This window comes from Gopherus flavomarginatus, chromosome 2, assembly GCF_025201925.1.
Source record: "Gopherus flavomarginatus isolate rGopFla2 chromosome 2, rGopFla2.mat.asm, whole genome shotgun sequence".
NCBI lineage: Eukaryota > Metazoa > Chordata > Testudines > Testudinidae > Gopherus > Gopherus flavomarginatus.
In genome coordinates this window covers 261,929,106-261,952,016 of record NC_066618.1, presented here as the reverse complement: position 1 = coordinate 261,952,016, position 22,911 = coordinate 261,929,106, and the positions used below count along the sequence as shown (strand labels likewise).

Below are 22,911 nucleotides of genomic sequence, written 5' to 3'. Positions count from 1 at the left end.
TAGGGCCAAGTTGTCCAGTCAACCAAAAGCCATCTTGTGTCTCAACAGAATAGAGAATTAAGCCTCTAGTGTTTAGGTATGAGAAATGGAATAATTTTTTTTGTCATGTAGGTGCTTAAGATAGTCACTTTGTTCATCTTATTTCAGAAAACAAAAATCAAATGTTCTCTCACTTAGTTTCAAGCTCAGAAAGATGGATGCAGCACGTATTTAGTGTGACAAAATGAAATGGTGTAGATGTTCACAATAGCTACTTTTACTGCAATTCTAGTGCTGACCATTTATTTTGAGTGTTAAGTTGATATAACTGGAAGTTATCGTTTCCATGTAAAAGTAATAACTTGTGTTAGCACTGAGCAGTACAAGACGTTATGTGATATGACTCATAGTACCTTTCAAAGGACATTGGAGCATCTGAAAGGTCTAAAGAAGTAGTTTTTAGACACTCAGTCGCCATCTGTGTAACATGAATTTTATTAGATATTGTCATGTCTTAAAGTAACTTATCATTGGCTCATTTCTAAGCAGTTGTATGTGTGTGTTTACAGTTTGTTTCTATTAGCCCATCAGGTTGTACGTTTTGGGGGAAGAAACCATGGAGCCGTAAGAAGAAAATACTGTGGCAACTGGGAACGCTTGTTGGAGCTCCTGTAGGAATTGCTTTAATAGCTGGCATTGCTATTCCTGCTATGATTATTGGAATCCCTGTGTATGTGGGGCGTAAGGTAAAGTGCACTGTGCTGCTTACCTTGCTTCTGGTTTTAAAATACAGCACTCTTGAACATGTACACTGGTGTACTTTCAATTGGCTCTGTCCACCATTCCTTCCCAAATAGGTTCAGACATAACTTGGAAAATGGTTAGCATCCTCATTTTATTTGTGCGGGGCCATGTTTTTCAAAATGTGGCTCTTCCATTTGCAGACACACAGCCCAAAATATTTTAAAATTGATTCCTATAATTAGGCCCATAAATCCTTACTTAGGCACCTAAATAAGTGACCTGATTTTTAAAAGTCCTGAGTTTCCAATCTCCCTAATCCTACTTAGACCTGGACAATACGGAGGAAAAGGTGGTTTAAAAAAAAAAACTTCCTCGCTTTTCCCTCTGGATCCTGAGCAAAAAAGAAGTCATTGACACATTAGTTGAAAATCCTGCTATATACATATGCGTATGCCTGCACATTTCTGTGTTTGTATTTAATGGCTTATAAATTCATTAAGTTACTAGGGTATATATGTTTACTGATCACCAAGTGCAACTACCCACAGCTAAACTCAGTGTTTTTGTTAATGTGGGAATAGACAAGGAATTAACACATTAACCAATAAGTAGTTTATATCTTTCCTCTAGCAATAAGGACTACTACTAGGGCTACTAGTGCAAAGCAAATAACGAATAGCAGATAGAATAAATACACAAGAATAATTTTATCTTTTCCTAGTTTTGTAATTCAGAGTCACAAAGTAACTTATCCAAAGACCTTTGAAATGCTGTTTATGGAAGTGTTAAGATGCCAGATCTTTCACTTGAGTTACGCTATCCTGAACTACTTAAATCCTCAGGTTATTTTATGTTGTTTTATCAACTTGAACTCATGGTGCCATTGACTGGTCCATGCTTGCATCTGCCAGTCTGCTCTTGGTTCTCCAAGAAATTGTCATTCCTTTCCTTTGCCTCTGCCCAGGTTCCAGTGCTGGTCTGGAGTTGTGGAGATTCATCTCTGCCAGGCCCCTCCTTTTTTAGTCCTTTCTCTACAGTAATTTATGTCACTTTCCACTGCAGTTGCTTTCAAAAATAATCCACACTATTCCCTCATGTTTTAGCCCACTTGCTGGGCCCTGGCATAAGAGAAGAACAATGGCTATTGTTGAATTTCCATACAAATTACTAATAGCTCTTCCCTCTATATCTGTGTTCTTGTAAACCCATATCACCTAAGCACCACACATATATAAATGAATTGACCTTCACAACAGCCCTGTGAGGTAGAGAAGTATTGTCCCTTTACATCACAGCCTAACCTTGAGTAATGTCAAAAAAGGGACGGCTCATTTCCAAGAGAGATAGGGAAGTGTTTAGTATCATTATACAAAGGACTAGTGAGCCCTCATCTGGAAAACTGTCTCCCCTATGTTTAAGAAAGATGAATTCAAATTGGAACAGGTGTAGAGAAGGGCTAATAGGATGATCTGAGGAATGGAAAGCCTACCTTATGAGAAAAAACTTCAAGCATTTAAAAGAGAACTGGATAAATTCATGGTGGTTAAGTGCATAAATGGCTATTAGCCAGGATGGGTAAGGAATGGTGTCTCTAGCCTCTGTTTGTCAGAGGGTGGAGATGGATGGCAGGAGAGAGATCACTTGATCATTGCCTGTTAGGTTCCCTCCCTCTGGGGCACCTGGCATTGGCCACTGTTGGTAGACAGATACTGGGCTAGATGGACCTTTGGTCTGACCCAGTACGGCCGTTCTTATGCTCTTATGCTCTAAGAGCTTGGCTTGTTTAGCCTAACCAAAAGAAGGCTTTAGGAGATATGATTGCTCTCTAAAAATACATCAGAAGGATAAACACCCTGGAGGGAGGAGGAGTTATTTAAATTAAGCATCAATGTGGGCACAAGAACAAATGGATATAAACTGGTGATCAACATGTTTTAGCTTCAAATTAGATGAAGGTTTCTAACTATCAGAGGTTAGAGTTCTGGAACAGCCTTCTGAGGGGAGCAGTGGAGGCGAAGTACCTAACTGGCTTCAAGACTGAGCTTGATAAGTTTATTGAGGGCATGGTATGATGGGACTCCCTAGAATGGCATGTAGCTGATCTGAGACTTCTAGCAGCAAATATTTCCAACAGCCAGTGATGGGACACTGGACGGGGAGGGCTCTGAGTTACTACAGAGAATTCTTTCCAAGTATCTGGCTGCTGGGTCTTGCCCACATGTACAGGGGGTAACTGATCGCCATATTTGGGGTCGGGAAGAAATTTTCTCCTGAGTCAGATTGGCAGAGACTCTGGGAGGTGTTCACCTTCCTCTGCAGCATGGGGTAGGGTCAGTTGCTGGTTTAAACTAGTGTAAATAGTGGATTGTCTGTAACTTGAAGGCCTCAAATCATTATTTGAGGGCTTCAGTAATTGACCAAAGGTTATGGGTCTATCACAGGAGTGGGTGCGTGGGGTTCTGTGGCCTACAATGTGCAGGAGGTCAGACTGGATGATCATGATGGTCCCTTCTGACCTTAAAATCTATGACCTTGTCTACACTACAGGTTACTTCAGTCTAACTTACTTGGCTCAGGGATGTGAGTAATCTACACTTCAGAGCAATGTAAGTTATACCAATCTAAGCACTGGTGTGGACAGCACTATTTCAGTGAAAGAGCTTCTCCCACTGACATAACTACTGTCTCTTGTGGAGGCAGGAGTTAAGCCAAAGGGAGAACTCTCTCCTGTCATCTTAGAGCATCTCCACCACAAGTGCTACAGCGGAGCAGCTGCACAAAAGTGCTGTAATGTAGACATAGCCTGAGTCCAAGTCTCTAATTCCTGACCATAAAAGCTATGGAGATGGTTTACTAGCCAAGTATTGTGGAACAGTGGTCACCAAGACTTTGCAAATTCATGTAAGATTTGCTGCAAACAAGCGGTTTGGCCTGGCAAATTTCTGAAGTCCTATAGAGGCAGGCTATAGTTAAGGGGTTTGACCCTGCAAACTCATCATAGTTTAGAGCAGTAAGACACATGGAGGGGCTGAAATTCCCCTGCTCTCAAGTTCATCTCAAGTGGGGAAAAGGGCACTGGAAACATTTCTGTCCTTCTCCTCAGTCAAACCTTGGTAAAGGCTATGCTGCTGAAGCCCTTTCTCATGTCCCACTTTATTAAAACTATATGGAAAAACAAGTTATTAACTTAAGATATTGTCATTGCTTAATATTTAATAAAGTTGATTGAAAGGAAGAAGCAATGGTTTATCCCTCCCTTTTTAAGTTGATTGCAGCTACAAAAATAATATATGTTAAAGGCAAAGCATATATGGTGTAGCAGACTGTTCACCCCTCTTACAAGACTATGATAATTTTATACAAAGAATGCCTTGTGAGATACCATTGAAAAACTCATCATTTGCTGACCACTACTGTCATGGTAAAATGTGTAGCAGCATTGTATGTAAAGTTATAAAATTCTACTGTATGACATTACTGAGGCATATTCCCAGTTTGTGCCTGCTTCTGTAAACATGTTCCTCAAAGACAAATGGCGAACTGATGCCTCAGCCACGTATCAACAAAATCAAATGGAATATCACCTGATCAAGGGGCCATTCTTTGGCAGGAAAAAGGGTGTAAGCAAGGATTTTACATGTTGGCTGGAAAAAAAAGCTGGAAGTTTCTGTCCTATGGACTTTGTCTCAGAAACCTCAGCTGGAGATGATTTTCTATGAAAAATATGAAGAATGGGGAACAGAAGCCCCAGATCATCTCTCCTTTCATCTCTACTTGTGATATCAACAACACTTGAAGGACAAAGGAAAATCATTGGACTGGGTAGGGATCTTGGCTGAAAGATTCAGCCAGTAAGACTCCTGTAACGTGGTAAGAAGAGACCTTTTGCTTTGAATTCACTTAGTTTGTTAAGTTAGGTATTAGTTGTGTTTTACTTTTTATTTCATTGTAAACAATTCTGACTTTTATGCCTCATTACTTTTAATCACTACCTTTCTGTAGTTAATAAATTTGTTTTATTATTTTATCTAAACTAGTGTGTGTTTGTTTGGGAAACTTCATTTGGGATAACAGGATTTGTGCATATAAATTTTAGCACTGTCGATTAATCGCAGTTAACTCACATGATTAACTCAAAAAATTAATGACAAATTAAAAAAATTAATCACAATTTTAATCTCACTGTTAAACAGTAGAATACCAGCTGAAATTTATTAAATATTTGTGGGTTTTTCTACATTTTCAAATATTGTTTTTAATTACAACACTGAATACAAAGTGTATAGTGCTAACTTTATATAATAATTTTTTGTTACAAATATTTGTATGTAAAACGATAAATAAAAGAAATGGTATTTTTCAGTTCAGCTCATACAAGTACTGTAGTGGAATCTCTGCCGTGAAAGTGCAACTTACAAATGTAGATTATTTTGTTTTTGAGTGCAGTTACGTAACAAAACAATGTAAAACTTTAGCGCCTACAAGTCCACTCAGTCCTACTTCTTGTTCAGCCAATCACTGAGACAAACAAGTTTTGTTTACATTTACAAGCGGTAATGCTGCTCGCTTCTTACATACTTTGTCACCTGACAGTAAGAACAGACATTTGCATGGCACTTTTGTAGCCGGCATTGCAAGGTCTTTACATAGCAGCTATGCTAAACATTCATATGCCCCTTCATGCTTCGGCCACCATTCCAGAAGACATGCTTCTATGCTGATGATGCTCGTTAAAATAATGCATTAATTAAATTTGTAACTGAACTCAGGGGGAGAATTGTTTGTCTTCTGATCTGTTTTACCCGCATTCCGCCATTTACTTCATGTTTTAGCAGTCTCGGGTGATGACCCAGTGCATGTTGTTCATTTTAAGGACAATTTCACTGCAGATTTGACAAAACACAAAGAAAGTACCAATGTGAGATTTCTAAAGATAGCTACAACACTAGACCCAAGGTTTAAGAATCTGAAGCGCCTTCCAAAATCTGAGAGGGAGGAGGTGTGGAGCATGCTTTCAGAAGCCTTATAAGGACAACACTTCGATGCAGAAACTACAGAATCTGAATCACCAAAAAAGAAAATCAACCTTCTATTTGTGGTATCTGACTCAGATGAGGAAAATGAACATCTGTGGATCTGCACTGCTTTGGATCCTTAGCAGAACCCTTCATGAGCATGGACACATCCTTTGGAATGGTGGTTGAAGCATGAAGGTACATATGAATCTTTACCGCATCTGGCATGTAAATATCTTGAGATGCCAGCTACAACAGTGCCATGCGAATGCATGTTCTCACTTTCAGGTGACGTTGCAAACAGGAAGCAGGCAATATTATCTCCTGCAAATGTAAACAAACTTGTTTGGCTGAACAAGAAATAGGACTGAGTGGACTTATAGACTCTAAAGTTTTACATTGTTTTATTTTTGAATGAAGGTGTTTTTGTACATAATTCTACATTTGTAAATTCAACTTTCACGATAAACAGATTGCACTACAGTACTTAGCTGAATTGAAATACTATTTCTTTTGTTTTTTACGGTGTAAATATTCGTATAAAAATAAATGTAAAGTGAATGCTGTACACTTTGTATTCTGTGTTGTAATTGAAATCAATATATTTGAAAATGTAGAAAACATCCAAAAATATTTAAATAAATGGTATTTATTGTTTAATAACACAATTAATTGCAATTAATTATTTTAATTGCTTGACAGCTGTAATAATTTTCTATTAATGAAATGGTGGACTCTATGTGAGCTTGTGTTGTCCAGAAGGGTGCTGGGCTGTAGAAGACACACATTTCTGGTAGGGGGGAGTCTGGGACAGGAGTTTGCTGTGTTGCCGTGTAGTATAATTGATGAGTGGCTGGTTATAGCACTCATACAGTATAGCTGGGAGTGATTTACATGCTAGTGGCTGTGTGTGGGCAAACCAAGAGTAGTTGCTCTCACAGCGAAGCAATGTAAAAGGCACCCCAGGTTGGAGAATTGAGGGGACACTGCTGTCTGTCAGTCCAGACTGTACCCTGGGGATGCCTCAGTGGCACAGCAAGGAGCAGAGGATATGCACAGCTTGTTGTTTTGAGTGAAGTTTACATTTTAAGCATGGGTACAGCAATTTTAAGTTAGTCTCAAGTGTGGTGGCTGGAGACAGTTCAAGGAGGGATAGTTTGTTGTTTTCTGTTTCCTTATTTCAGGTAAGGGAAATGGAAATAGTGAAGTATAAAAATGAGCAAAAGTGAAACAATTACAAAGTTGGAGCTGGTCAGAGTGGAGGCAGCTGAAGAAGAGAGAGAACGTAGTACCAAATGTGGAAAGCAGAGATGAGACTGAAAGAAGCACCTGCTGCATGGGGAGCTGAAGAAGCCGCCCATAGAATAGCCATGGAGCTGAAGGAACAGGAAGCTGAACCCCATAAGCAAGCCAGGGAGCTGAGACAAGAAGCTGAGGAGAAGGAGAGGAAGTATAATCTGGAGCTGATAGAAAAGCATGGGAAGATCCCAGAGTCACCAACATCTCTCATAACTCGAGGAATCCATGGCTGGGACTGACTGTGTCCTACATACAGAAAGACAGACTGCACTGAGAAATTCTTCACTACTTTTGAAAATCTGTGTGAAATTCATAAGATTCTTGAGACAAGAAAATCCCCACACTGGTTGCATAACTGTCTGGCAAATTTTTGAATGTATTTAATGAATTGCCAGTTCAAGAAGCTGTGATGTATCCTTAATTTAAGGAATCTGTTTTACAAAAGTTTCAAATAACCCCTGAAGTGTATAGGGTGAAATTTAGAAATCTTAAAAGGAGTATTGGCATGAGTCATAGTGAATATCCCTTTGGATGAGGATGCACAGAAAAAGTTTGCTTTCATCACTGATATAGACTCTGAATTCTCAGTGTTACTGTTTGGTTTAATTAATGCTGGGGCCATGTTCTGGAGGCTGGTCCACAAAGTGCTAAATGATTTACAGAACTTTGCAAGAGCATATGTGGATGATATTGCAGTGTTTAGTGACACTTGGGGTGATCAAAAAGAACACTTGGGAATTGAGCTGTCAAAACTCACGGAAGCAGGCCTAACCATGAAAGCCTCTAATGTAAAATTCAAGCAGCCAGTGTCCTTTGTTTAGGACACTGGGTTGTGGGAGAGTGAGGGGGAGTGTCAAATATCTCCATATTCTTTGAAAGTTGAAGCCATTTTAAATTGGCCTGTACCCCGAACCAAAAACAATCTTTCTTCTTCGAGTGCTTGCTCATATCGATTCCAATTAGGTGTGTATGCGCCACGTGCATGTTTGTCAGAAGATTGTTACCCTAGCAACACTCGGTGGGTTGGCTGAGGCGCCCCCTGGAGTGGCGCCGTTCTGGCACCGAATATCTGCCCTTGCCGACCCATCGCCCCCTCAGTTCCTTCTTACCGCCCGTGACAGTTGTTGGAACTGTGGAGCGCAGCATAGCTGATCTCCACCTCCCTAGCTTTACTCATTCTTCTGTAGATAGTGTTTAGTTATGAATAGTTCAGTAGTTTTTGTAGTTATACTTAGTTATACTTAGCTAATAGAGAATTGTGTGTATATGTAGTGTAGATAGTACTTGGAGGGATTGGGGTTCATCCCCTTCCCTCTGCCCCGGTACCAGGGCCCGTGCCCAGGTCACCGGGCTTCAAACCTTGCTCGGCGTGTCTCAAGCCGATGCCAACAGGAGATCCCCACGGCTCCTGTCTGAAGTCCCTGGGGGAATCCCATCAGCCTGACAAGTGCCGCATTTGCAAGGCTTTTAAGCCTCAAACAAAGAAGGAGCGGGACTTTCATTTAAAATAGCTCCTAATTGAAGTGGCACTTAGCCTGGTGCCTTTGGTACTGCGCAGAGAACAGACGCCTTCGGTCCGAAGCGCCCCTCCAGCACCGGAGCGATCCGGCACCGGCAAAGAACCCCGGCACCAGCCGTCTCCAGCACCGGTACAGTCGCGGCATCGTTCACTGTCTGCATAGCCTAAGAAGCAGCATAAACCCCATGCTGCTCCGGCACCGCCCCTGCCGCAATGGGAGCAACAGCCCAGACTGGACTATCCTGCTAGGATGTCAGCTCCAGTGCCGCAGACTTCAGTACTGTCGATTCCAGCTCCACATAGGCACCAATCTCGATCCCGGTTCAGGTTGCGGTCCCGATCCTGCCGACGGTCCCAGTCCCAGCACCACTCTTCATCACTGCGCTGATCGTTCTTGCGGTGCCGTTCCGCTTCACGCACGCCCTCCCGGTACGGTCGGTACCGATCCGGGTCCTGGCACCGATCCCGGCACCGGTCGCCTCGCAGCCGATCCAGATGCTGCAGATCCTCGTCGAGATCTAAGTCGGCCTCCCTGGTGCCGTTACGACCATCGGTCCCAGTCTCGATTGCAGTACCACCGAAGATCCCGGCACTGGTCTCCAGCCCCAACCCGTGAGCTGACAGCGTGGGACAGTGCAGAGTCACATGGGCATTTAGCCCCTCCTTGGCCTTCAAGACACAATTCGTCTTTGTCCCAGGCGAGGAGCGGCTACCACACCCAGGGCAATGACGTAGAGGGTGCTAGTCAAGGCCAATATGATGGTCAAGACCCTGATCAGGGACCACCACAATGGTCCTTCTGGACGCCTTGGACATACCATCAAACCCCAGGTGCCCCCTCAGGTGCCTCTCGGTCTGCTCATTCCAACCATCGGATGCCTGAGGTCACTGTCAGCCACCCTCCCCCATTAGATTCAGATGTGGCTGTTATTCCGCCAGTCCAGACCCAGGACCTCACCAGGACCCTCCACAGCCAGAACTTCCCCAGGATCCACTGGTCCCTGGGCTTTCCTCTTCCTCCTCACCTGACGAGGCAGTAGCAGGCACGTCCTCTTCTGGACCCCCGCCGATAGATTTTCGGACTCACCAAGATCTCCTGCACAGGGTGGCACAGAATATGAACCTGCAGGTGGAGGAGGTGGCAGAAGTGGAGGATCCTGTGGTTGACATTTTATCAGCAGATGCACCCACACGTGTCGGCCTGCCTTTCATTAGGACCATCCAGTCCAATGCCGATATGATCTGGCAGTCCCCAGCATCTATTCTTCCTACTGCCAGAGGGGTGGAGAGGAAATATATGGTACCATCCAAGGGATACGAGTATCTCTATGTTCACCCTCACCCTTGTTCTCTGGTGGTACAGTCGGTGAATGAGAGGGAGCGGCATGGCCAGCAAGCGCCCACTCCTAAGTCCAAGTCCTAAGACCCAGCCAAATAGAGTCATTTGGGATAAAAGCATGCCTGAAAAAATAAGAAAATCTTGTCTGCAAAGCCTGTCCCAGCAAGCCCTAATTTTGACAAAATGTTTTAACTGTGTATGGGTGCATCAGACTATACAGATGCATCAGACATTGGTCTGGGTGCAATGCTACTGCAAACAGGAGAATAACAAGAAGCCCCCAATTGCTGCCTTAAGTAAAAAGTTGACCCCAACTATTCTGTCACAGAAAAGGAATGTTATGCTATGGTGTGGGCAGTTAAACAACTGAAGCCCTACCTTTTGAGCAGAAAGTTCAAGTCTTAAGAGATCGTTCACTATTGATCTGGCTAAACAGAGCTAAAACCTCAAATTCCAAACTTCTACACTGGAGCCTCATACTGTAAAAGTTTGATATGGAAATTGTGCAGATAAACCGAAAAGAAAATATGGTGATAGATGCCCTGTCCGGGAAAGAGGGCCCTGACCTACTGCCCATGGGTCATCCAGAGGCTAACCCTCCTGCAGCTTTGTAAGGAGGGGGATGTGACAGTCTGTACCCGTATGTTCACTCCTTTTACAAAACTACGATAAATTTTGGACAAAATATGCCTTGTGAGAGATCATTTGAACACTCATAATTTGCTGATCATCAGTGTCCTTGTAAAATATGTGTGGCAAAATTGTGTGTCAGGTTAGAAGATTTTACTGTATGAAGTTACTGAGACATATTCCAAGTTTAGAGAAGCCAGCACAAACCAGTTCCTCAAAAACAAAAGGCAAACTGATGCCTCAGCCAAGTATCAACAAAATCAAATAGACTATCACCTATAATATAAATAATAGTAATATATGGAGATATGCCTATTTCATAGAACTGGAAGGGACCCCAAAAGGTCATCGAGTCCAGCCCCCTGCCTTCACTAGCAGGACCAGGTACTGATTTTGGGTCCCTAAGTGGACCCAAAGTGGCCTCCTCAAGGATTGAACTCTCAACCCTGGGTTTAGCAGGCTAATGCTCAAACCACTGAGTTATCCCTCCCCCCTAAAGGATAAGATTTGTTGCTGCTGCATTGGTGGCTAACTATAGCACTCATAGAGTATAGCTGGGAGTGATTTACAGGCTAGAAGCTGTGTGTGGGCAGGCCAGAAGTGGTTGCTCTCACAGGGAAGCAGTGTAAAAGGCACCCCAGGTTGGAGACTTGAGGAGACACAGCTGTTCATCCGTCCGGATTGTACCCTTTGGAATGTCACACATGGGGATTATAGGACCTTCTAATACTTATGCTTGCTTTTTTTAAGATGTATACATTAATGTAAAATCACTAAGAAAGATGTATTATTTAATGTCCCTCTTTGAGAGGCTAGCTTTTTAAGGAGTATATAAGGATTTAAATTAATAATGTATAGTCTCTCGCTGAGAGCACACAAGACTGCATAGTAGAACAGTATAGCAGAACAGAGCCAAGACTATTTACATTGGTATGTGCAATGTATCCTGAAACCCTCTTCTTTCTTCTTCCCTCAAGATTCACAATCGATATGAAGGCAAAGACATTTCGAAACACAAACGAAACTTGGCTATTGCAGGTGGTGTAACCTTGTCTGTAATAGTTTCTCCAGTTGTAGCTGCAGTAACTGTGGGTAAGTAAATACCACCACTGCATGAGAGTAGTACCTTGCAACCAAGCATTTGAGAAGACTTTATAGACACTCATTAACAAATCACACTCAGTGAATTAGGAGGTATTAGCTCCATTTTTACAGATGGGGAAATGGAGGGATAAAAATGTTGTGACTTACTCCAGATTACATTGTGGTCTCTGCTCCAGTGCAATTTAGTGTCTAGACTTTAGAGATGCTGTATCTAAATGAAAAATTGTAAAACACTTCTTTAATCTTATTATTTTCATATTGAAGCTATTCTCAGTTTTTCACCATCACATTTTTTTCTTTAAAAAGAAAATATACCATATATACTTGTTCATAAGCTGAATATTTTTCATAAAAAAAGATGCATCAGAGAGTGAGGCTTGGCTTATAAACAGGTCTACACCAAAATTTGATGATTTTTAAACTCTATGGAATCATTGAATTGAATATCTAATACATTGTCATTTTGTATACCTGGAGTGTCTGCAGGCATGGAGCCCCTCAGCTCCTTGTGGCTGTGGTTCGCCATTCCCATCCAATGGGAACTGCGAACCAAGGCCACAGGGAGCTGAGGGGCTCCATGCGTGCAGACACTCCAGGTAAGCAAAACGTCCAGGCCTGCTAGCGGCTTACCCTAACGGGCCAGGAGCCAAAATTTGCCAACCCCTGAAATACATGGTCGGCTTATGAAAGGGTCATTTTATTGCTATTTTTACCTATCCATCTTGGGCGGGGGGTCAGGTTATAAACGAACGGGCTAATGAACGAGTATATAAGGTAATTTAAAACTGTTTTAAAGAGGTACTCTAAAAATGGCACCATGGGGTTCTTACATGTGTCAGTGATTCCAGAGCAAATTTGCTCAATTTGGAATTTTGAAAATGTTTAAATTTTTAAAATAATTCTTTAATATCTGACACTGCAAGCTCAAATTTGGTCTTTGGGAGGCAAATTGCGTTCTTTCCTTCTCTCATATCCTTTCTGTAGGCGTCACTGAGGTGTGCATTGAAGAACAGTAGGGTTGCAGCTGGTGCCACCATCAGTACGTTCCTGACCCAGAGCTGTGTAGGACAGACGCCCCTTACATTCTGTGGGTGCTGGGACCTGGCTGCTACCTTATTACTCTCCCAGCCCACAGTTTGAGGGAGGGGAAACTGCAGAGAGGAGCCAGCTGGATACACCAGCCATAGGAGCAGAAGCAGCCAAAGCAGGAACCTCTGGACAGAACCGTCTCTTGTCAGTTCTGTATGGACTTCCTCTGCCTTTTGCTGATAGGCTTTCTGCTCCAACCCTCCCCCTACGTCTGCCACAGTCTCTTCACCCCAGCCTCACTCCATACCTGTCCTCTTACCATCTTCTCCCTTACTCTGGCCATTTCACTTCCCTTCCCTTCTCTTTCCACATAGCCTATGCCCCTAAGTAAGCCCACCCAACAAACAAAACAAAAAATACCATGGAGTGCTGTTTGCTGACATCACATTTACTCTGTTTGTATGTTCTACTCCTTCCCCCTATCCTGTACCTGTCTTGTCTGTTTAGATTGTAAACTCTTCAGGACAGGGACTATCTCTATTGTGTTTTGTGCAGTGCCTAGCGCAATGGGGCCCCAGTCTTGACTGGCCCTTAGGCACTACTGTAATAAACATTAATAATGATAATTAATACAGCCAATGGTATCTTTGGCTGTAAAAGGGGAAAAAAGAACCGTGTGTGTCTCAATCCCAATACAGGTTTGCAGGGCTAGCAGTTAGGAGGGGGAAAAAATGTTTTGTTTTTTTTACATGGGCATCCATTGACCTGGGCTTCACTCATGCGTTACAGCTCTTTATTACTCCTTCACAGAGGTAAGTGCAGGCTTTTTCCCCACTCCTTTTACTTTTGGTTGCCTCTTAGGGCCTGCTGCACCAGGTAATTGGAACCTATTGACCTTGCTTTTAGGGCAGACTGAAGAGCCTCTGAACTGAATCTGTATTGCAGCTGGTTTGCTCCATTTGGGTCAGTTTGGCCTGGCACAGCCTGACATTTTATTACAACTTCACAGGCTTCCATCAGCAAAACAGAACAACAGTCTAGCGCATAGTGTTAGAGAGCCTGGGCCAAATGATTAGCTCCCACAGTGCGTGGGAAATGATGTTGTGTGTGTGTGAGTGCAGCCTAGCCCAGACTGCCTTTTTACTACACTTTTCACTGGCTTTGCTCATCAGTTTTCTCTTTTCATTGGTAAACTGAGATACATAAACCCCACAATGACATTTTCTTAATGGCTGATCTTACCTCCATTGAAGTCAGTAGCAAAGCTTTCTCTGACTTCAGTAGGAGCAGGATCGAGCTTTTAATTACATTGGCAGTAGTAGGCATTTGTGGTTTTAAAGATTTTTGAAATAGTTCCATGCTTTCATGTCAGAAAAGTTTTAATCCTTTTTGGCAAAGCTTATTAAATCCAATAAGTGTAATATATATTTGTAGTGGGCATAGCATATATGTCTACTTGTCCAGTACTATACTTGTCTTGGTCTCCCATTATTGGTAGGAGAACCTTTTTGCATGGTGATCCCAAATGGGCAGTGCGCATGCATGCAACGCGCTGGAGTTGGAAGGTTTTCATAGCAGTGCCTATTGATCCACATGCGTGCCATGCATCCCCCTTGTGCTTGCAGCCGAGGCTATAATAGGGCATGTGAGTTGACACCATTCCAGTTCCCTCCTCTTTTGCTATCTGGAACAGTTTTCCAGTTTCACTCCACCTTAGTGATTTGCCATCTGTTCTCAAATCTCACCTGAAAACCAAATGTTTTCTTAAATTTCTTTCTCCTCTGCTATAGATTTATTATAACTGTGTATTATTAAATAATATAGTTACAAAATCTGGGATAATTTTATAAAAGATGCTGAAGCAAATAATATTGAATGAAAAACTTCATATTTTCCTTTGTAGGTATTGGTGTTCCTATTATGTTGGCTTATGTGTATGGAGTTGTTCCGATCTCCCTCTGTCGCAGTGGAGGCTGTGGGGTGTCTGCAGGCAATGGAAAGGGTGTCAGGATAGAATTTGATGATGAAAATGATATAAATGTTGGTGGAACAAATGCAGCAGTAGGTAAGAGAATTCAGTATTTTATTTTGTCTGTAAATGTGTTATGTAATAGTTGCCACATTTGAAAGCCTAGGAAATTGAAGATCTTTCTTTGCAGAAGAGCTCCAATGCAGGTAACAACAATGCAAGTTGCCTCATGCTGCCTTACCTAAACTGCATATTAAAGGACCCATCTTCAGCAGTGAGGGTAGTTGTTTCCATGCCATGGAGTGTTTTGTAATACAGTTGCCTGCCTACTGGGACATGGACTGAGCCCACTACACTTATGTCTTATGTTCTGTTCTATATAGGTTGTTAAACAACCCTCATCACTGTAATACCTGAGTGCCTTCTAATAGTGCGTGAAGTGAAAAAGATCATCAAAGAGCCATCAGAGGGTCACCACTTTCTCACTCTTGATCTAAGCTGAATGCAAATGGGTGACTTAGAGGTGAAAAGCATTCTATTGCATTACCATTCCCTTTGTACCATCCGCTCCCTCAGAAATAACAATTTAACAATGAGAGTTCTAGTCAAAACAAGCACATTGTATTTTCTTAGGCCCTGATCGTTGATCTGTGTGAGTGGACACTTGAATGGAGCCTCTTGGTAATCACTGGACACAAGTCCATAGCTTGTGTTAGACCCAGTTGAGAGAGAACAAAGGCTTGTGTCCCTTCTCGAAGAGTTAGTTTCCATAGTGCAAATTCAAAGAAGTGATGCAAAAAGCTCTTCTCACTTGTTCTAATCAAGTGCCGACTTCTGGGTATGTCCTCCCGCAGGCTGAAAGGAGCGAGATAAGATGATTTACTTCACGGATGCGGTCAGTTTTCATCTCTTCATCTCTAAGGCTTTGTCTGTACTACCTCTTTTGTCAGTAAAACTTTTGTTGGTCAGGGGTATGAAAAAACACACCCCAACCAACATCAGTTTCGCTGACAAAAGTGCTGGTGTGCACAGCGCTATGTCAGCAGGAGAGGCTTTTCTGCCAACATAGCTAATGCTGCTCGTTGAGGGTAGTTTAATTATGCCATTAAAGAGCAGCTACATGGGAAACCTTAAAGAGGTACAGCTGTGCGGCTGTAAGTTCTATAATGTAGACATAGCCTAAGAGGAAAAAACAAATCCTGTCAGATGTCATTCTGCTGCTTTCTGGAATTTTATAAATCTGTTTTTTAATCAAACAGCAAGACTCCCTGCTGAGAGTTCCTACACGTAAGGTGGCTTCAGGTTACCATTCCTATGTAGCATCAGGTATTTTAAAGCCTTTCAGCAAATTATCAAATAAATGTGTGGTTTCAGCCACAGCCACTCTGGCAGTCCCAGCTGAGAGCCTGTTTTACTTCGTATTGTAATCTTCACATGGTGAATAGAGTGTGTTTTCACAAATTGTCTAGATTCTTTCTCTGGTTCCTTCTGATGTTATTCCAGAAGCAGTTTTCTTATCCACATTTAAGACGCTTGAAATTGAAAGGAAATAGAAAGTTTTAACTCTGTTACATTTTTGTCTAGATACCACTTCAGTAGCAGAGGCACGTCATAACCCTAGTATAGGAGAAGGAAGTGTTGGAGGATTGACTGGAAGCCTGAGTGCAAGTGGTAGCCACATGGATAGAATAGGAGCCATTCGGGACAACCTGAGTGAAACTGCTAGCACCATGGCACTAGCTGGAGCTAGTATAACAGGGAGTCTGTCAGGAAGTGCAATGGTCAGCTGTTTTAACAGGTAAGACGCACGGTTTCTGCTGTTCTGTATCTAGCTTTAAATCTGAGGGAAGAGTATGTGGGGGAGGGGGAGGAGTGTGACTCGTCTTGATATTCAAATCATTTCATGTTTAAAATAAGCTGGAGTAAAGTTAATTAATTGTAGTTTCTCATAATCTATCTGTAACCATGATGTCACAATTTTAAATATCCTTAATATGTCTGTTCCTTGACAGGTGAGTCCACTGACTATAATTTGTGCACTAACCCACATTTAAAATACTCAGTGAAAAACTTATCAGCATCTGTCTCATTTTATGATGAGTATTTTAAGTATCCATTCAAAATAAGAATAATGTGCACATGCCTAAACTGAGTAACTGCACAGTTGTATTTGTCCTCACCTCATTGTAAGTGCTCTGGGGCCCAGGGACTACTCCTGTTCTCTGTGAAGTACATAGCACATCATGGGACACGATACACTAATGAATAACGAGCACTGTGATGCAATTTATTTTACCAATATTTTATATAGCAAGAATATTTTGCATTAACACTTTGTTCACTTAATCATTTAAATGTTAATATGCAAAGTCTCAGTGGAATCAGAGGGATTTGTGTAATATCCATGCTGCAGACAATCTGTTGTCAGAGCTATCACTGCTTAACAAAGCATTAATGAACAGCAATACTGAAGATACCTGCCACCTACTCTTCAGAATTAAGTCTCTTTTTAAAAAAGGCAGAAAAACTGAACAGTGGACTTCAGTAAGGAGTAAATGACACCAACACATTGTTTTAAGTCAAACTAGTTTTAGTGTGTGAATGAAAGGGTGAGATTGAGAAGATTTTTCTGACAGGACTGAATGTGGAAATGGCAGCTATAGTGAACTTCTGTGTTATGTAGCTTACCATCTTGGGTTCTGAAATCACAAGTGGATTGTGAAATCTTTTCCTTACACAGGAAGATAAATTCCATATACTGAAGCAATCCAAGATGCAGTATTATCTTCCAGCAATCTAGTTGTTTGTAACCCAGGTTATAAAACAAATTCTTAACGTTTAATCTAATTATTGTTCATTATGGACCATATTTACACACACCAAAGTCAATAGAAAGTTTCCCAGACTCCAAATATGAAGGGTCATGGCTTTGCCATTTTTAAGTACTATAATCACCCCAAATATGTAGCATTAATGATATTATAGTGCCCACTCTACCTTCACATACACCTTTCTTATACAGACATAATCTCCATGTGTCTGTATAAGAAAACAAAAACTTTTCTTTTACTGATAACAATGTGATGCTATTATATAATCATTGGCTGTTTCACCTTCATACTGGATCCCAGATGCCCTTACCATTATGTCCTCACATCACAGTTACCCTCCTTTTGCCAAGAAGGAGTCTGGAGACTTCATCTGAGGCCCAAAATGCCACTATTTAACTCCAGAGGAATCACTTCTGAGTAATCTGAAGCACTTAGCTGCTTTGTTGGCCATGCTCCATTCTCCGCCCCAGAGACAGTAGAACGTCTCTTGGGAGAATTGTCAAAACCTAGCAGTGAGGGTGGAGCTCACCTTGTTTCTTTAAAACCATTTTTTGGTTTAAACAATTCAGATATTCAGGAAATGTTGAATTGGTAAGGACAGGATAGAAATCCATGTTTTGACACTGTATACATTCTAGAGAGAAAAGGTTTCAAGCAGAGGTACTTGGCCTTGTACGATGATCTTTTCCGTTACAGTGAAGAGAAGTGCTTTTTAGAAAGAAAAAATAACAAATCTCTCTCTGCTTCCAGTTCATTGTCAGAATTTAGGGGTAGACAATAGTTAAAATCTCAATTGTATTTTAAACTGATTTTTTTCTTTACATACCTGCTCACACCTGAATTTGGATGGTCTGGTTTCTGTAATTCTCATCCGATGGTTCATACATAGTATCACTATCACAGAAAGCATTCCTTGATTGGCAATATCTTCTACTATTGCAGGAGGAACATGGGAAATGTAATGGCCTGAAGTTAGATTTTGGCAGACAGAAATGTTCTTTGCACTTCTTAATTTGTGGTGGTTATTTCTTGGTTACTAGATGGTGGAAGAGTCTGCAAAAGGATCGTACCTTAGTCTGGAAGTCTCTCATAATGCTCAGTTTTCCTGCTTGGCCTGCAACATTTTCTTTTGGTAGGCAGTTCATTTTTAGTTTACGATGAGTCTCATTTTCCTGAATTGAAGAGACAGCATTTGTGACTGATGGAGCAAAAGAGAAGTGACCATTTCAGTAAATAGGTATCTTTCAGTGTTGGGGAGACACTCATCATCTGTTCTTGATATCACATAGTGGATAACTTTACAAGATGAGACACTGACTCTTAAGCCTGGTATATCAATTATGGTAATAATATTATGAATGGACACAAATCTGACATCAGGAATCATAACATTCAGAAGCCAGTAGGAGAACACTTCAACCTCTCTGGCCATTCAGTAACAGATTTAAAGGTGGCAATTTTGCAACAGAAAAGCTTCAAAAACAGACTCCAACGAGAAACTGCTGAACTTGAATTGATATGCAAACTAGATACAATCAGCTTAGGCTTAAATAGAGACTGGGAAGGGCTGAGCCATTACACACATTGAATCTATTTCCCCATGTTAAGTATCCTCACAGCTGCTTGGCAAACTGTCTTAAATGGGCTGTCTTGATTATCACTACAAAAGTTTTTTTGCTGACAACAGTTCATCTTAATTAGCCTCTTAGAGTTGGTTGGGCAACTCCCACCTTTTCATGTTCTCTGTATGTATATATATATATCCTCACTATATATTCCATTCTAGGCATCCGATGAAGTGGGCTGCAGCCCACAAAAGCTTGTGCTCAAATCAATTTGTTAGTCTCTAAGGTGCCACAATTCTCCTGTTCTTTTTGCAAATATTATGAAGGTAACTTTTGAAATTTTCTTATTTGTTCAAATCTCTCTAAGGCTGGAAGTTCAAGCAGATGTGCAGAAAGAACGATACAGTCTGAGTGGAGAATCTGGCACAGTTAGCTTGGGAACAGTTAGTGACAATGCCAGTACCAAAGCAATGGCAGGATCCATTCTGAATTCCTACATCCCATTAGACAGGTAAGAACAATATGATGAAAACAGAGAAGATTCATGAATCTAGTTGATAAAGGATATTGCCAGTGTACTAGGCCAAATGACTTATCTTGATAAGGGATTCCATCTGCAAGATTTACCTTCAGAATTATGCATATATATGCATCCTACACACCACAGTTTACAATATGCAAGTGTTGGTTGCTGCCAAGCTAATGATAAATAATTGGGTGACTAAGTTTCCAATGGGAATACTGTCATGGTAGCACAGTAAATAGTTTTCTCCCAGATTTCGTTTCCATTTAATTCATTTTGATTAAAAAAAAACCTTTAAAATGTATAAAATGATTTGTTTAACCTTGAATATTGCGATTTCTTGTCATACACATAGAAAACAGGCAAGGGCATGTTTTGCTTTGAGGATGAAATTGTTTGTAAGTTGTCTTAAAGATGGATGCTTTGACCATTTATTTCATGTTCTAGGGAAGGCAACAGTATGGAAGTGCAAGTTGATATTGAATCGAAGCCAGCTAAATTCAGACACAATAGTGGAAGCAGTAGTGTTGATGATGGCAGTGCTCCAGGTCGTGGTAATGCTGGTTGTTCATCGGTCTGCTTGCCAGAAAGTAAATCTAGTGCCACCAAGTGGTCCAAAGAAACGACAGCAGGAAAAAAATGTAAAGGTAAACTGAGAAAAAAGAGTAGCATGAAGATAAATGAGACCAGAGAGGACATGGATGCTCAGTTGTTGGAGCAACAAAGCACAAACTCCAGTGAATTTGACTCTCCCTCTCTAAGTGACAGTATCCCATCTGTAGCAGATTCCCACTCAAGTCATTTTTCTGAGTTTAGTTGCTCTGATATGGAAAGTATGAAAACTTCATGTAGCCATGGTTCCAATGATTATCATTCTCGCTTTACTACAGTTAGTGTCCTCCCTGAGGTAGAAAATGACCGTTTGGAAAACTCTCCACACCAGAGTGCAATTCCTGTGCTTGCCCCAAGCACTGAAGTTCCACAGCTGAGTTATATTGCTGAAGAATGTGTTAATAATGGAACTTCAACTAATGTAGGTGTAGGTCTTGGCGAAACACTGAAAGAAACAAATAACAACCTTTCACAGCATGCTGTGGAATTAAACACTGCAATTCAGACTGAAATTTAGACCTACAAGTGCTGCAAAAATAGATTTACCACTAAAGAACCCTGTCTGAAAGCTGGTTGAACTACATGTGACTTCTGTAAGTTTCAAGTGGCCAGCAGAAGCAAGGTTTTGATGCAATTACATTTTATATATGCCTGTCTAGTAAGGCAGAATGCTTCATGTGGATCTTGTTACAGACCTGTATGAAGTATATGAAGGCTTTAACAAAGTGCATTACAACAGGACAATATGATCTTGTTTTGTATTGTTGCCACAACTTTGCTTGAAAGTATATACTTGTGTAGTCAGATAAACAATTGGCTCATTCATAATATGTTAAATGCTAAATTGAATAATCTGTCCTATACTGTTCACTTGAAAAATGTGGGGCTTGGGATAAGTGGGTGATAGATCAGCAGTAGTAACTAATGAAACCATTCTAGGGTGAACACTAGTTAGGGGAAATGAGTGTCGCAGAGACCTGAGTGATGATAAATCTTTGTACTGACCATTTTGCCTCATAACTGGACACAAATTTCGAATGTTTGCATTTAGAATGAATCACACATTCAGAGCTGGATGCAGCCTGTTTCAGAAGTGCTTGTATACTTGTACACCTTGAGCAAGGTTATGGCATTTTGCATAATTCTGAAATAAAGAAAATTGGAACTTAATATGTGGTAGAAAGGTGACATTTCCTTATGAAGAACAGTCCAGGTAATTCAATTATATATGCATCAGATATGGCTACATATAGTGTATAAAAACTGTAAAGTAAGAATCCATTGATTTATAAATATTGCAGAGAAGCAGATACAGTCACCTTTCATTAATGGAAGAACAGTGCCCCTTTGATTCTTGGTGCCTTTGGATAGACTGGGTTTTAAGTGCCTGGTCGTTTGAGGATTTTACTGTAATGTTTTCCAGAATGTCCTCTTTGGCCACCTTGGACTATAAGGAAAACTTTCTAGAAAATAAAATGACTGTGGTAGATAATGTGTATAATAATAATGAAGTATTAGCCTACCAAAGACTCACTCAGGCTTTAGTGGATAACTCTTACATGACATCTGTTTGCAAAACACATGAACATCTTCAGTCACAGAATTAAAGCACAGTGCAGAGCTTGCACAAGTACAAAAGATGGGTTCCAAATCTGACTGGCTTTTCTTTTTTCATTTGCTTATGGAAGATACACAACTAAACACAAGCTGAAGTTGGCAAAAGCGCCTGCACTATTACAATTTTTGTTGCATAATTCATTAAACTGAAAAAAAAATTGTGGCTATCAGAACAACAGTTAACAATGTTCTGTCTTGTGTTCTTTGGAAGTATTGCCATTATGGTGCTACCAAAAGTTTGGTATGGTAAAAAGAAAAATGCCATGGGCTGCAGTCCTCTTCCATGACTTATCCCCACCGACTTCATTAACATGCTTAGAACACTAGTGCCAGTTCTGTTATTTGGTAATGCTTGTTATGGTATTTGTATATTTGCAATTCAATTTTGCTCAATAATATGCGTGTAAACTGCATACCTGAAATAAACGTCTACATAATAACTTTTTAGTTGTCCTTTGTTTAGTGCACAAGTGGCCTTATAAGAATGTGACTGTTCATTGAGGCTCTTTTCTACAAGGAGTGGTGCACTCTCCTTTCCCATTGCCTTTATTCATACTCATTTTTTTAGGTATAGCTTTGATGGGAGTTGAAGGTTTCTGGCACCCAAAGTATTTTTTCATACTATTGCAAGGTGGCCTTGCTTTTTTCTTCTTCTTACCTGCCAAAGTAGTAATCTGCATTGCCACTTCAGTAGGCAGGAAAGTAAATTTACTCAGAGGACAGAAATATAATAGCATACGTTCCTGTCAAACAATTTTTCCAACGTACACAAATGGGCCGACAGCTAGCCATTCTGATTGCTGATCACTTACCATTTTTCCCTTAGAAAATTAAACAACACATGCTCCTTCCTCGTCCACCTGAAACAAAACCCTATGAGCCACTCAGAAAGCAGTTTGTTGAAGTTTACTGTACTTATGATGATGTTTATGGATAACCAGGTTTCTGATTGGCTGACGAGCACATTCATTAGGTCTTTTCCCGTAGTCTGTTGGAGTACAGATGATCAATGATATAGTGAGAAACTGAATCTGTATTGTCATCCAACAAAGGGAATAAATGTGTCCATCCCATTCCCAAACTATACATTAGCAGTAATTTTCTTCAAGGGATTCTGGTAATAACAAACCACAAGA

General features: G+C 41.0%; 1 protein-coding gene across 7 annotated transcripts in view; it reads left to right on the top strand.

The window, feature by feature from the left end:
- RNF19A (ring finger protein 19A, RBR E3 ubiquitin protein ligase) overlaps positions 1-21,151 on the top strand; it is a 96,865-nt gene extending 75,714 nt beyond the window's left edge. For all 7 annotated transcript variants that reach the window (XM_050940819.1, XM_050940813.1, XM_050940815.1 and 4 more), the window contains exons 6-11: positions 563-725; positions 11,503-11,617; positions 14,562-14,723; positions 16,212-16,425; positions 19,391-19,534; positions 19,994-21,151. In XM_050940819.1, the coding sequence (XP_050796776.1) occupies positions 563-725; positions 11,503-11,617; positions 14,562-14,723; positions 16,212-16,425; positions 19,391-19,534; positions 19,994-20,675 (1,480 nt within the window). In that variant the 3' untranslated portion in view covers positions 20,676-21,151. The remainder of the gene's footprint in view (positions 1-562; positions 726-11,502; positions 11,618-14,561; positions 14,724-16,211; positions 16,426-19,390; positions 19,535-19,993) is intronic.
- Positions 21,152-22,911: the final 1,760 nt, after the last annotated feature.